The sequence below is a fragment of the Dermacentor andersoni genome, chromosome 10 (assembly GCF_023375885.2).
Source record: "Dermacentor andersoni chromosome 10, qqDerAnde1_hic_scaffold, whole genome shotgun sequence".
NCBI lineage: Eukaryota > Metazoa > Arthropoda > Arachnida > Ixodida > Ixodidae > Dermacentor > Dermacentor andersoni.
Window position 1 is genome coordinate 40,838,416 of NC_092823.1, and position 15,921 is coordinate 40,854,336.

Here is a 15,921-nt window from a genome sequence, read left to right on the forward strand (position 1 = left end):
GAAGACGGTTGCCGGAGCCGTCAGCGCGGTTTGGGACGACAGCGTGCTGTCTTCGGTCATGCAGGTGGGTGAAACGTGAAGTCCTCTCCGAAGATCCACGGCCGGGAGGAATAGAGCCCACAACATCCACCAAAAAAGACGTTACGGGGAGTAAATTCGACAGTAAACCGACAGTAAACGGCTAGCACTATGCAAGTCAAGACTGCACAGGGCACACAGGTTTTAGCAGACCTTTCTGTCAGACAAAAGACACTCTGCCCCAGCGCCACTACATCGTTTTTGTCTTCGCCACTGTTCGTGATAACATATATTTATATATTACAACATGCGGCTTCATTATGCAACTCGTCTACAAAGAAGTTGCGAATAGAAAAAAAACTTCAGAAGATGTATGAATACGCTGTACACTAAGTTTCACAGTACAACTTGGCCATGAGCAAATGAAATATTACAATGCATGCCAACTATAGAGGCTGTTGAAGCAATCCACGTTACAAACAAAAACAAATAATTAATTATGCACATACAGCTTGCCGAGAAAATCGAAATGCACTTTGTTGTTTTTCAGTCGTAATTTTCTTGAAATTAATATATTGTTACGAAGAGTTGCGAGGAAATGGTTTTATTTACAGGCGATGGACGATGATCGTAGCGTGATCGCAGCGCAGCTCGGCCTCCCAAACTCATCGTCCTCTTCGTCTTCTCTCTTCTTGTCCGCGCCTTTCGTATCCGTTACATTTCCCCGCAAGCAGACGAAGCCCGTGGGGCGAGTCAGCATGGACAAGCAGGGTAGAATGGCTTCAGACGAGCAATATGAGTCAGCTGAGTTCTGCTTGATCGCCGACCATTGCACAGGAGGCGAGCTATGACGTAAGTGAGTTCGCTCAGGCAGTCCACGACTACAAATGGGCCTGAATATTGTGACCAGAACTTTTGGCACAATCCGGGCTTGCGTTGCGGTGTCCAAAGAAGGACCAAGTCACCTTTCTCCAACGATACTTGTACGTGACGGTCGTCGTATCGCTCTTTCGAACGACTTTGCGAGGCCAGAGTACGAAGACGAGCTATTCGACGGGCTTCTTCGGCGAGACACAAAGTCTTCGATACAGAATCGTCACTATACAGTACGAAGGGTAAGAAAGTGTCGAGAGGGCTTCGCGGTAACCTTGCATACAAAAGATAAAATGGGCTATAGTTCGTGGTTTCGTGTTTCGCCGTGTTGTATGCGTAAGTGATGAAGGGCAGCACGTCGTCCCAGTTCTTATGACTGGAGGAGACGTACATGGCAAGCATGTTGGTCAGCGTTCTGTTCGTCCTTTCAACGAGGCCATTGGTCTGTGGATGATACGGCGTGGAATGACGGAACTGTGAAGTGCAGAAACGAAGTACCTCTTCAATGGCATCAGCAGTGAACTGGCGACCACGGTCGCTGATGATGACATGTGGTGGGCCATGACGAAGGACAACGGAACGCAGCAGGAAGACCGCCACGCAAGCAGCGGTAGAAGACGGTATGGCTGCAGTTTCTGCATACCGTGTAAGATGGTCTACGCAGACAATTATCCAACGGTTCTTGCTGTTAGATAACGGGAATGGACCCAAAAGGTCAATGCCTACTTGCTCGAACGGCGTACTGGGCGGTGTCAATGGCCGAAGGGGACCCGGGGCTGCGGTGGTCGGTCGCTTGTGACGTTGGCACGTTTCACAACTAGCGACATAGCGCTTGGTTGTTTCGTATATCTTGGGCCAGTAAAAGCGCTCCTGCGTGCGGTCCAGCGTTCGTACGAAGCCGAAATTGCCGGATGTCACATCGTCATGCATGGCGCGTAGAACGTCAGAGCGGAGACTCTCGGGGACAACAAGCAGAAAACGCGCTCCATGCCCGGAGTATTTAGTTTTGTAGAGCAATTTATCACGGACAGTAAAGCGCCCGCTGTCTTTAGAAGTACGGGCGGCGACAAAAAGCGGATCGAGGGTAACATCATTCCGTTGTTCTCGCTGAAAGTCTGCCGCGTCAGGGAACGTAGAAGTAACATCAGCGAGACAGTCGTCAAAATTCTCTGCATTGCAGTCGGTAGTCACAAGAGGAATCCGAGAGAGGCAGTCTGCGTCAGCGTGACGACGGCCACTCTTGTACGATACCACAAAGTCGTATTCCTGGAGGCGCAGCACCCAACGTGCGAGACGACCAGAGGGATCACGCAAACCGACCAGCCAGCATAAAGAATCGTGGTCGGTGGTAATCTTGAATGGTCTACCGTAAAGATAACACCGAAACTTTTGTATGGCGAAAACGGCTGCCAGGCATTCCTGTTCCGTAACCGTATAATTGCGTTCAGATTCGCTCAGGCAACGGCTGGCATATGCGACAACATGTTCTGCGCCACTGTGACGTTGTACAAGCACCGCTCCTATCCCGATTCCACTAGCATCAGTGTGAACTTCAGCCGGGCAAGATGGATCGAAATGACGTAAGAGGGGTGCTGACGTTAGTACAAACTTCAGTTGAGAGAATGATGCGTCACACTCTGGTGTCCAATTGAAGGATGCATTTTGTCGCAAAATACTTGTCAACGGGTGAACGATGTCGGCAAACCGGGGAACAAAGCGACGAAAATACGAACATAGGCCAATGAATGAGCGGAGTTCTCGTGCTGACTGCGGTGGCTTGAAGGAGCTCACCGCTTCAATCTTGCGAGGATCGGGTCTGACGCCATCCTTGTCGACTAAGTGTCCCAGGACCAGTGTTTGACGTTCGCCGAACCGACACTTTTTTGAGTTTAGAACCAGTCCAGCTTTCTCAATGCAGTCGAGAACGAGGCTGAGGCATTCGTTATGTTCTTCAAACGTGCGGCCAAAGATTACAACATCATCGAGGTAACACATGCATATCTCCCACTTTAGACCACGTAGTACTGTGTCCATGAATCTTTCAAAGGTGGCAGGAGCATTGCAAAGGCCAAAAGGCATAACTATAAATTCGAATAGGCCATCTGGAGTCACGAAAGTGGTCTTTTCCTTGTCGGCAGGGTCCATAGGTATTTGCCAATACCCCGATCGCAAATCAAGTGTTGAGAAGTAAGAAGCAGAGTGTAAGCAATCAATGACGTCATCGATTCGGGGTAGTGGATATACATCCTTCATCGTCACTGCGTTTAGATGTGTGTAGTCCACGCAGAATCTCCAGGAGCCATCTTTTTTTTCGGACCAGGATTACTGGGGCTGCCCATGGACTATACGACTCTTGAACGACACCTTTGTTCATCATCTCCTTGACTTGTTCTGCAATAACTTTGCGTTCGGATGATGACACTCGGTAGGGCTTCCGGCGGATGGGGTGTGCTGAGCCGGTATCTATTCTGTGACGAGCGCGGGACGACGGTAAATGAAGGGGTGCATCTCCATGCGTGAAGTCGAATGCAGCCTCATGTCTGGCAAGGACCTGTACCAGTGCTTGCCATTCCGATGTACCGAGAACCTTGCAGATCATGCCGAGCATTAACGCTTCAGAATGGCGACTATCGCAAGGAGAGCAAGCTGTAGAGAAGTCCGTAGTTAGTGCCGCTATTGAGCTACACGCGGCTTTATCGAAGAGAGCGATTTTCATACCGCGAGGAAGGACAACCGGCGTGGCGGAACAGTTCAGCGCCCACAATGTGGCGACTCCTTTTGTCATGCAGACGACAGAGCAGGGCACAAGTATATCTTTTTAGCACAGTTTGTGCGGAGAGGCCTAACTACAAGGTCAACACAATCAGCATCAACAGTAGTTGCAGAAACACGAAAGGGCGTCAGGTACCACGATGGTGCAATCACTTCATCAAGAACACTGAGTGTGTCTGTGTCCCTGTCTTCACCAGCCGACCTTTGTTCGGAATGTGCTGATATAAATAACTTGTTCAATGATATTTCGCCACAACACAGTCCACGGAAGCGCCGCACTGTTCAAGAAAATCTATCCCAAGGATAACATCGTGCGAACAACGAGAAAGAACAAGGAATTCCGACACAAACACTTTCCCAGCCAACAAAACACTCGCAGCACAATCACCAAGGGGATGAAGCCACTCGCCGCCTACTCCAAGAAAGGTAATACCGTCGTTCCAAGAAAACATAACTTTGTGGCCTAGATGGTTTTTGAAAGCGAGACTCATCACAGACACAGTCGCCCCAGTATCAACTAACGCCATGGTCAGTATTCCGTCAATCGAGACATTCACTTTGTTTTTGAGCATCACAACAGGCAGAGGCATTTCTGGCAAAGACCGTCCGGCGACCACACCTCCATGGGCCGCGGATGCTAGTTTCCCGGCGGCGGTGAGGAAGAACAGCGCCGAGGAGACGGAGAGTGGCGGGGACGGTTATTTGGTGGCGTCAAACTGCGCTCATATGCTGGCGAATCGCTGCGTCTGGGCTCGTGTGAGAAGTGGTCCATTGTAAGGAAATCGGTCGTCCGCAAGTCATATGAAGTACGGGTTCTGGGTGACGAGAACGTCGGTGGTGTCCTACGTGATTGATGGCGCTGGCGACAATACCGAGCTATATGGCCTGTGGAACCGCAGTTGTAGCACACGGGAGGGTCGCGGTTCACAGCGTCTTCCTCGAAATGAATGGTAGGCGGCTGCGGGCGGCGAGAAAGTTCGTTGTCATGTGGATAACGTGTCCCTGCTGCTTGCTGAAATCCGTTGTATCTTCCATAAGTCACGTCGTGGTAGTAGGGTTGGTGCTGTTCTTGTCGCGGCCTGACAGAAGTCAGAGGGCCTCGGAGGTAAAAACGCGGCTGCTCTCGTTGTGGCCGAGCGTCATAAGCAGGGCCTCTGTCGTAGAGACGTGGCTGCTGTCGAGGCGCGAGTTCATAATCCTCAGTGCCCCTTGACGCAGGATACGGAGAGAAGGATGCCACGTTTGGCTCAAAATCTGGTGGTAGGCGGAAGCTATGAGTGCCTGGATGTGTCACTTGCGCGTGCAGGCTGAGCTCCTCCCGAACTATTTGCCGGATCGTTGATGCAAGATCGAGAGGCTGGTTGCTGTCCACGCTTCCAACTGTTGTCATATTGGCTAGCCTGCCAAACTTCGGCGTGATGCGTCTCGTCTTTAGTTGCTCGAAAGTGCGACAGTGCCGAATGACGTCAGCGACGGAAGCCAGGTAGTCTTTTACAATGAGGAAATTGTATACATCCTCGGCAATTCCTTTTAGGATGTGCCCGACTTTGTCTTCCTCGGACATTCCACAGTCCACTGTCCTACACAGTTTTATTACTGCCTCGATGTACGTCGTGCAGGTTTCGCCTGGCACTTCCGCACGTTGCAGTAGCGTCTGTTCTGCCCTTTTCTTCTTCGTCGAGGAGTCACCGAATCGCTCTTTGATTTCCGAAACAAATCTTCCCCATGTTGTGAACGTCTCCTCGTGATTGTCGAACCACAACAACGCCGTATCCATTAGAAAGAACACGACGTTCGAAAGCTGAGAAGCGCTGTGCCACTTGTTGGCGGCACTCACCCGGTGATAATGGATGAGCCATTCCTCGACGTCTTCGTCCGATCTTCCGGCGAAGGGACGCGCATCTCTCAGTTGCAGAACAGAACTTGTCGGCGCAGCAGTTGGAATGGGCCGTTGTTCGTCTGCGTCATGGGACATATTCAACTCTGGTGGATTCGGTGGGAGTCCAGCAAGGCGACGGCTCCGTCGAAGAACTTGAGGTTCAGCCTCCATCTTCGGGTGTCGGTTACCCCGCACCTTCCACCACAACTGTTACGAAGAGTTGCGAGTAAATGGTTTTATTTACAGGTGATGGACGATGATCGTAGCGTGATCACAGCGCAGCTGGGCCTCCCAAACTACTCGTCCTCTTCGTCTTCTCTCTGCTTGTCCGCGCCTTTCGTATCCATTACAATATGTTATTCTGCGCGCACGCAAAATAATTGCAAGAAAGTTTGGCAGAGTTTCGCGAAGGACTCACTGTGCCTTTAGATTACGTCAATATGAAAGACGCCACTTCGTTGTACCGTATCGCCTACTTGAAATATTATTGTATGGTTCAAACCAAATATTGTGCTACAGCTTACGCGAACATGGTGCGTATCTTCTCCTCACTGCACGGAGAAAGCCGATATTTTTTCACTCCGCCATCGACGTAGCTCATCAGGTATCCCTGAGACGACGCACATTCTGGCTCTTTAGGCTGGGCTTTGTCATCCGGTGATCCGAGTCTGCGCCATGAATCGACAAATGCATTTATTACTGATAATCATCCGTATGATGAGCACGCTTGTTAATTACAGATTGATTTTAAAGGAATAAGCGACGGAGCAAACTCTCGGACTATATTAATAATCAGCCAAAACATTATTAAACAAAAATTGAGTAGCTAAAAGTGGCAAGGGTGCCAGAAATATAAAACGCAGTTGAATGCACTTCATATGTTCCGTCAAATTGAAACAGAAAGATTTTAAACTTAGGTTTACTTACATATGCGCGAGCTCATGAGCCATCGTGCGAGTCCCGGTGTAAGCTTTAGCAGTGTCTTCACCTTCGCCGACACCACTGGTTGTGCAAACAGTTTTCACAAATGCGTATCCTACGGAAAAGAATGTAGCATTAAAAATTGTGTCAAAAACTACCCCTTTCTGCTTTTAACTCGAACCTAACAATATTCAAGGGAAGTCTGGCAGGAGCATTCGGCGCGTGCCACTAAAACCACACCAGTGTTGCTGCCCGCCTACTGAGTGCATGCACTCGTCACGCGAGTGTTCCGAGACGTCTGCACGTACTCATTGCGCCAGCGTTGTGAGATGCCTGGCAGCCCTGCCGGGGTGCTGTTCCTTCCGCTCAGCAGAAGTTGCCTTGTGCGCTCCATCGTGACACGGGTCACGCCAACACACAGTTCAACACCACCAAAGAAGTCAAAGCGCAACGCCCTACTGCTGCCTGTGCTTCACCCTTTTTGGCAACACTACAAGGGAGCGGCAGCAACTGAACTATGCGCCCGGCTGATACCTTCTTGTGCACTTAATACAGATTGCTGTCGCTTTCCTGCTGCTACCTCCTCTCTGCAGCGCATGTCCGGTGTGCACCTTCTTCGTTCTTTGTCGATTTGTGAGCGCTGCACAAACTAGATCACGAAAGCATGCCAACTGGCTCACTTTTATTGCGATAGCAAATAAGCTCGTGGCAAAAACTAAAAGTGAAATAAACAGAGAGGGAAGAGGTCTACGTGTAGAGGAATGGCAAAACCAATGCGTTCAATAAACTAAATGTACCCCACTGACTAGCTCAGATCTCCAGCATGAACTATGGTTCATCCATCCAGGACGTGAAGACCCGGCTCGGCGTAGATCTAGGCCATCAATTTGCAGGATATTGAATAAAGTTGTCAAACACCCACACTTCTAAATGAACCGAATGGGCAATCGGGACGTCTGCACAAAAAACAACGGATAATGAAAACCATCAGATTCCAGTGGCCCTTATCTTTGAATTCGTAAGGGCTGTTGAACACCAGTTGTTTCCTTAGAGGACGTGTTCGAATAGGTGTCCATCTGTATCTACGCAGTACTGTGTCCACTTTATCACATTTTCAGTGGCGTTCTTGATCACCCATGCTGGAATTCTACACTCTAATTACTTGGGAGAGTATCGCAGGAGTGAAGGGGCCGATTTACCCTTCAAAGCATTGTTTTACTCCCGCAAACTGTCGAGTGGAGTGAAATGCTTTGCTCACTTCGTCAGCATGGGGAGAGTACAATGTTGTTTTAACTCTGCCTTCTGATAGAGTGGAATGCCCGTTCAACAGTTGCGGCAACACAGAACAAAACGTAGCGTAAGCTTCTGCTTCAACTGTAGGAGGCTGGCCCCGAACATGGCGATATGTCTCTCACGCACGCTGAGCAAAGAGCACACCGTCTTGCTTCTAAGACAACAGGCAGCCACAGTGCAAAGGGAAGCGGAGCCAGCGCTCTGCTTTTCTGCGAAGCATATTACTAGAGCGCAACCCAGCTCCTCAGGCGCGGCGGTGTCGCCTTCAATACCAGGTGACACCGTGACGTCACGACAGAGGAGAAACGGGGCTCCAACTCGCGCCGTCGTTCGCGGCGTTGCATAAGCAGCTGCGCTTTTATGCGAAGCATATTGCTAGAGCTCAACCCAGCTCCTCAGGCGCGGCGGTGTCGCCTTCAATACCACGTGACATGATGACGTCACGACAGAGGAGAAACGGGGCTCCAACTCGCGCCGTCGCTCGCGGCGTCGCGGCGGTATATAAGCAGCTGCGCTTTTTGTAGGTGGCTTTGGCTCAACTCTTGCAAGATGGGCTGGGTGGGAATCGAACCAGGGTCTCCGGAGTGTGAGGCGGAGACGCTACCACTGAGCCACGAGTACGATGCTTCGAAGCGGTACAAAAGCGCCTCTAGTGAATGCGGTGTTGCCTTAGAAACGAGCTGTTTCTAAGGCTCAGGCGTGCGTTGCTTGCTCAGGCGCACATTTCGTTGCCGCGCCGAACGCTGCGTTGCTCGACGCTCACCGCGTCCAATGCGGGGTGCGTAGTCGCTGCGCCGTAGCCCATTGTCTTACACCCCTTGGCGGGTCGACGGGAACGCTGTTGCGTTCCACTCTTGAAGGCGAAGCAGAGTAACGCATGAGTTGTTTCTTCTACTAGCCGAACCAAATGTAGCCAAGCAACAGCAGTTCACCAGGCTAAACAGTGGTTCAACAACTAAAATAAAGGCTAGTATGCTTCGCATCCTGGGCTTAACCTTAGCTAAGCCACAGCCATTTTTTTCACTCGGAGTTTCCCCACTGCGCGCGCGTACAACGTCGCGGAACAGCACCGCACCGGAGAATGACGACCCGGCCAGCGGGCAGGAACCAAGGCCGTCCAAGGTAGATCGTTTGTTAGCCATCTTGTGCCGGCGTGAAAACAGGACAGTCTTCGCCATTCGTTGGATATAACAACAAATCCTCCACAGCATGTGAATTCTAAGTTACGTGCACATTATGCCTATATGACAAGCAGTCGCCAGGCACTCGTCGCTACGTTTAGCCGACGCGACTGGCAACCGAGTTGTCATGATTTTGGCTTCTAGCGCGAAGTGAAACACGGACACAGAAAGGAGCAGACAGGAGGAGCGCTCGTCCTGTCTGCTCCTTTCTGCGTCCGTGTTTCACTTCGCGCTAGTAGCCAAAATCATGTTACCGTACCAACTCGCCCAACTGTCTATCCTTCTGCAACCGAGTAGTCAGGTGCGCTGCGCCTCTAGATGTCGATCGAAAAAGCGTAGTCGTCGCTGAAACAGCATGTGATTTTATCACTTGTCGCCACCGTAAGAGCTTCGAAAATCGCAAACGCTGCCAGAACCATCTCCGGCCCTGTCTCCGGCCCAGCACGGTTTCTTGTTTCTTCAAAGGCATATCAACAATTATCGATGTTGTAGAAAAAAAAACAGAAATTCTGTAGCGCAGTTCATTGCTAAGCACAATCAAATCGACCTATATTTTACATTTCTCTAAAGCCTTCTACAGCGTCTCACAAAATAAACTAGCAAAAAAAATTAGAACCAGCCCTCCAAAGTAGCACTATTCTTCATTATATTAAAGGTTACTTCAGTGATCGCTCATAATTTCTACGATTACGTCACTGCATCTGCTTTAAGCCCAGTCACATCAGGCGCGCAACAAAGTATTTAAGATGTTAATTTTGTTCAAATATCTATTATTATTTTGCCCTCTATAGACTAATGTAAATATTGGGGTCTTTGCAGATGACTGTGTTAATTACAGATAAGCTATTGTCTTTGCTAACCTAATTCTTCATTCTTCATTAGAATATGTGCAAAGGCGGTGTAAAGACTGGCAGATGCGTTGTCTTTTCAATGCCTCGCAGAAATTGCAGCTAAAAGGTTTCTTACAATATGCCAAGATCAAAGTGATTAATCACAAATATTCGGGTTTACTGCCTCGCCCGTAGCCAAGGCTCAAGAGTAAGAAAGAACGGGAAGCTTGAATCTCAGTTTTAGCTGGCTTTCCGCAAGAGAGGCTCCGCATCACAAGACGAAATTTCCCACTTATTGATCGTCAAGTTGCACCAAGAAGCCGTGCTGCATGACAAACATATACCTTAAATTTACGAAAGTTAAAATTAATCATTTGTATTGCAATACGCACCAGATAACTTATTAAACCTATGAGAATAGCCACAAGAAAAAATGAAGCGCGCCATTTATGATCACTGAGAGACGCTTTTGCAGAAGCGAGCGACGTCATAAAACCTCGGCGGCCATCATTTTATCCTCTTGCTATCGACATCGCCTGCCTTCATGAGAGTTGTACCTTTCTGCGCCCAAGCCCATGTTCATTGCGCTGCCAAAAAGTGCTGGTAATGGTGCATTGAATTCAATAGCACACATTGCTATTAAACTGTATATGCAATTCTATGAGCAAGTGTACGTGTCTCGTAAGCAATCGAAACGCTGTAGGTGACGTCATCGACAGACGTACTATTTATACGACAATTCTGCACGAACATTGTGGTTAAGTTCTGCCTCTAGTGGCAGCCCTGCGAATATTTCTTGAGACGACTGATAATGAAAGGAAAGATCTGCTCTGTATTAGGGTTTTTCTCTTATGATTTTGACACCACCCCTTAACTTTCCTGACTTCAAATTTTGTGCGAAAAGTATGTGAATTGACTTCTTTCAACATGGGACCTGTTGGGGGTAATTTAATAAAAAGACCGCCTTTAGACCACCTAATGAAATACGTAGTGAGGGGACAAGTAGGACAAACTCAGTTCTGGCCAAATGTACGACTAGGTTAATTAACTGCATTTCCTTCTATGACAACAAAATTAGCAAAGCTTCGTTGGATACTTGAGTAAGTTAATGCCAGTAAATATGGCAGAAAACCTATGTCGTACACATCTTAACACCGCAGTCGTGGAATAGCGTAGGATGTGCACCAGTACATTTAGTCCCCTCGAAACATATACGACTCACCTGTTATGGATCGACTCATGTTTCCATCTTTCCCTGTTGCAAGATCTTGGCTGCAATAAAAGATAATTATTAAGGGGTATTCCTAAGAAAACGATGATCTATACATTTCCGCACACAACTGAAATAGGTTGTTTCTAACATTTCTTCATGGTCGACCCAGCATACCTGACAACGCAGCAAGCGTAATGTCTGGCTTTAAGAGTAACCTAAAATATATAAAATACGTTCGCTTACCCGGTTATAAGATACACCATGTCAGCATTTCCCGGTATTTTCCCTTTCTTGATATGCTCTCTGAGTCCGTTTAATGTACCTAAGCCATAAAGGAAGCCCTCCTTATGTTCAGCGAAAGGATCGTCCTGCGTGAAAATGCAAGGAAATGCTTTTGAGGCGCATATGTGTGATATTCGAGCAATTTTCATTCTTTGAAGGAATTTTGCTTGCCGTTTCTTATATCATCAGTCGTTCTGTCGGAAGAACGCACCAGCGCACCGTCACACACCCCAATAAAAAAGGTGTACAGGACACTACCAGTACCTCTGAGAAAATGCAAGAGACAGTCATCATTTCAGTTGTTTGCATCGAAAGTGCTTGACCTTTCAAAGAACATCAAAGCGTAAAAGTACGTAGCACGTCATGAGCGAAATATCGGTGATGTTGACATCATCGGGAATGCATAGTCCGGACAATGACACTGCCAAGAACATAATTCATCCTTGATTTTCATCCTCATGGCCATATTGATGATAAAGAAGCTCTAAGCCCTCCTTGTTAATAGAACATGTGTTGAACCTGCAAGCCAGCCTAGTTTTGTATCAAAGAAAGAACAACGTAATATTTTACTCCACTGTTTTCCTCTCTTCTCTGTGTTTCTTTTTTGCAGTTCACTTGAGCTAGTGGCAAGTGCATGAACCTAGAAGACGTCATTTGTCTGTTGCATGTTCTCAAGGTGTTATCTGCTTCCTTCTATTATTGGACGCCCAACAATAACGTTGTGGTACAAAAAGCGCACTGCTATATTTTTATCTCTTGAAGTCACTAGCCACCTTGGCTCATTATCTATGGGGTCCTGTTGATTATCATGCGATTGCGAATTTGGCTGCTAGCTACAGCGATAATTTGAAAAAGGGAAGTGCAAGAATGGAGGTGCACCTATTTTCTTAATTGTGTTGCATGCATTGTTGAACATTCATGACGCAATAGCGCGAAAACTGAGTCTAGTCGAAGCTTAATTTATAGGCAGCATTGTTCTTGGTCGTTGCTTTAAAAGGAGGTCACCAAAGAACACTAAGTGCCATCGGTCTCCAAAAAACTAGGTTAACAAATGCTCTGTATTGCACGGTGCACTTGTAAAGGGCGCCATTACACGACTTGATCTTTTAACGTGAAGTAGTATATGGCTACTCACACAGGCGCTAAAAGCATCACTCTAGCCAGGCCAGAGTGGCTCAAAAATGCCTAATACATAAGGTATACGTCATGAGGAATCCAATACCAATGTGTCACGTTCCAAAGTGATGTCATGCATCTTCTAGGACGAAATCAACATCTCATTACAGTGGAAAATGTGTTTAAGGTGAAAAGTGTGTGGTCTAGGAGCCAGGTATGGACACAAAGGCATGCTATAAGTCTTCGTAGTGTGGGAACGTAGTTAGCGGTGATTCGTGGTCGCGGGTATACGGGGGGGAGGCTGTGCCCTCTGGTCATCATAGTGGTGCCCGTGTGACAGTCTCGAAGGCAGCGGAAGGCAGCACTGAGCATGTGCAACTGGTGTCACATGGTACGCACAGAGCCGTTATATGTGTAAAGCAGTTGGTGCGGAAAGGAAAGTGGAGCTACCGAGCGGAGTTAGCGTTGTTCCCAAGCTGCTTGTCAAAGCAGGCAAGCAACAAAGGACAGTACGCCAGTCTTACCGACGAGCACAAGCTTCGCACATTTCCGATAATTCCCGTTACGAAATTCCGGCGTAAATTTTTTTTCTAGGTATCAGTGCTGTCTAATGCAGACTTCTTCCATGGCGCTATCCACGCCTTAAGTTCCTTGTTAAGTGACATCGCAGTTTTGGCCCAAAAATTGCTCTTACTCCTCCTCTACTATTTTTCTTAAACATGTTGTGACGAGTCTAGAAATTTGTGGGATGGCAGGAGGGGCGCCACTCCCAGCACCATTCTTACGTTTGCTGGGAAGTCGCTCGCTAGTGATAAGCTTATACCGCAGTGGAGTAAATAATCAACGCCATGCCTGGTACACGTTGTCAGTTTGTTGATGGTGTGGCAAAGGACACCAAGGAAAGAGCGACATCTTTCAGGTGCCTTCGAAGGACTTAACCAGTCTTGGCCTAAAAAAGCAGTTTTTTTTTTCTTCAGCTTGTGAGTGGAAACATGGAGCTTCAGAACAAAGCATCAAGTGCGCTTTTCGCTTGTTCACACCTTTATATAGACACAATACGCTAATACCACCAAAAGCTTGATTCGAGACCTCACGTACTAGCTCTCCTTGTGGAGAGAACGCTAACACTGTGGAACTACAGAGAAGAACCAAGGGGTTCTCTTCAGTTGTGTTCTATTGTTCCGGGTAACACTAATTGAAAGACTTACTTTACTACGTGTTAGTCCAACGAGGAGGAAGCTTATCCGTGGATTTCTCATGTCCAGATATCTTAAGTTCACCTGAAATATAGCATCATTTAAAGTTATGACGTCCTTAACGAACCTGTTGTTCCTTACACATAGTAAGGTGAAACTTGGTCACCGCTATTTTAACAGATTCACTTTTATTATGGTTAGGACATAAAAGGGGGTTTAGTCTGGCTGCAAGAATGGACATTTAATAAAGACGTTATCGCTGACCATTTTTTCGTGATTTTGTTAGGGTGAGACGTTTATTCGATATAATATGATGGTTCCTGACAGCGAGACGATAGCTGTAAGGCCAATCAGATTACCGGGGCGCATAGCCCTCCTCTTCAAGAATTGTCCGCCATATCGTAGCACTATGCACATTACAGATGGCGTGAAGAGGGAGTTATTCGGAAATCCCACGGCGCAAACTTTTAATAATGGTGACATGAGTGGTATTGGTAAAGCGGTAGTGGCTCCCGACGCACGTGGTGCCGAAAATCACCTAAGTGACGCCATTGAGGTACGCCAGAATGTTGAAGGGGCCAGTGTAGTGGAACATGAATTAGGTGCAAGCCACGCTTGCGATGTGCAGTTCAATGCCAAACCACATCTCTTTTTGTGCATGAGATATACTTATGTTGTCTATCTTAGGGAGACTGATTGATTAGAGATAAAAAGTATGGGAACGGCCGATGAGCCAGCCTCCTAATCATGACATTATCACGTGAAGCCAAGCTTGATTATGTTGGAAAAATGAAAATTGTCTTTGTTGAGCGTGCAAGTGGACCGGTAATCAACCTCAGGAAATTTGGGAGGAGGACACCGCATGTACGAGTTCTGATATAAAGATCTTTCATGGCCTCGTAGCTAACACGGTAGCGTCATGCAGACTGTGACGACTTACTGTAGGTCGGATCGAACGCCGTGCCTATTGGTCAGGTGAATGAGGACTAACATTTCAAGGTCACGAAGGTGGCACTGAGAGATCAAAGACAGCGCAGCCATGTCGAGGCATGTGGAGACTAAGTCAAAAGGACAGTTGTGCTCAATGTACTCGTGGAAAGTACTCCTGAAAAACATGGCAACGTCTTGGGGATAAATGCAAGAGAGATGGTGTACTTGAAGCTACAGATAACTATGTCCATAAACAGCAGAAGGTAAGAAGGGGCACTACACAAACGAGACGGCATCACACATAATAAACTTGAGCAAGGTGTTTGGGTTATAAGCTCTGTTTTCCTCTTACGAAAGTATTGTATTTCGCCAATATAAAGACCTCTTGGTTGCGAAAATTGCAAATCGAGATCTGAGGTCCACGGAAAGAAAATGCAAAGCTGACAGCAGAGGACGGATGCAGTTGCGGACAGGATCAGGAAGGTATTCTTCTTTCTTTTTTTTTTTTTTGCAGAAGGGCTCAGTTGTAGAGAATTGACGCAGAACCTGCCCGAGCAATATTTTTTCATTACAAAGATGCAAGATGCAGCCGATGACAATTAAATTAACGTCTTCGTTATTATTTCTTTTACATTTTCACCAATAATATTACTCAGCCAGTGAGGCTCGATATGACCTCTGTTGGATCGGGTTGTAGTTCTAGTCTCTATAGTAGCCAATGTTCTCTTCTGTGTGTCTCCTCAAAATGTTGTGCAATCCAACCTCTAATACTCTATAGTAGGATAGTTTGTACAGGAGTCGGCCAAACTTTCTGGCTCGGGGTTTGGCATTCTAGTAAGAGTCCCGGATGAGACTATGCTTTGAGAGAATGTGAACCTTCGCTTCTGGCTTCATTGATAACTGAGATTCAGCGCAGTCGGTAATATGACATCATGAAGCCAGGCAACAGTGGCGGTATCTTAGATGTCATCACGTAGGCCCACCATGTCTATGCTAATGTCTGGCTCAAGGGAGGCGAGTGGCCTCCCGCTGTACAGAACAACAGGTTAAAAAAACCCAAGGCACACAATTGGAATATTAAGTTGCTAACGTGATGGAAATCAGGCAAGCACATTTTCTTGCGGACTTTAGAAGCATCACGCCAACTAGAACATCGAAGGTATTAATGGCAGATTTTCGGCAGATACAAGAACCGCAACGCAAGACAGATAATGGAAACTCCATATATGAGAAAGAAGAACGCTAGCTCTTTAAGTGAAACAGGGCTTCTTTCATCATCATCATCATCATCATCATCAGCCTGGTTACGCCCACTGCAGGGCAAAGGCCTCTCCCATACTTCTCCAACAACCCCGGTCATGTACTAATTGTGGCCATGCCGTCCCTGCAAACTTCTTAATCTCATCCGCCCACCTAA

At 47.4% G+C, this 15,921-nt stretch overlaps 1 protein-coding gene across 1 annotated transcript in view; it reads right to left on the minus strand.

The window, feature by feature from the left end:
• LOC129381944 (venom metalloproteinase antarease-like TtrivMP_A) overlaps positions 1-15,921 on the minus strand; it is a 66,681-nt gene that overhangs the window by 16,772 nt on the left and 33,988 nt on the right. The window contains exons 7-11 of the mRNA XM_055065223.1: positions 13,587-13,658; positions 11,224-11,348; positions 10,990-11,039; positions 6,470-6,578; positions 6,067-6,210 (exon numbers count right to left, since the gene is read on the minus strand). Of these exons, the coding sequence (XP_054921198.1) occupies positions 6,067-6,210; positions 6,470-6,578; positions 10,990-11,039; positions 11,224-11,348; positions 13,587-13,658 (500 nt within the window). The remainder of the gene's footprint in view (positions 1-6,066; positions 6,211-6,469; positions 6,579-10,989; positions 11,040-11,223; positions 11,349-13,586; positions 13,659-15,921) is intronic.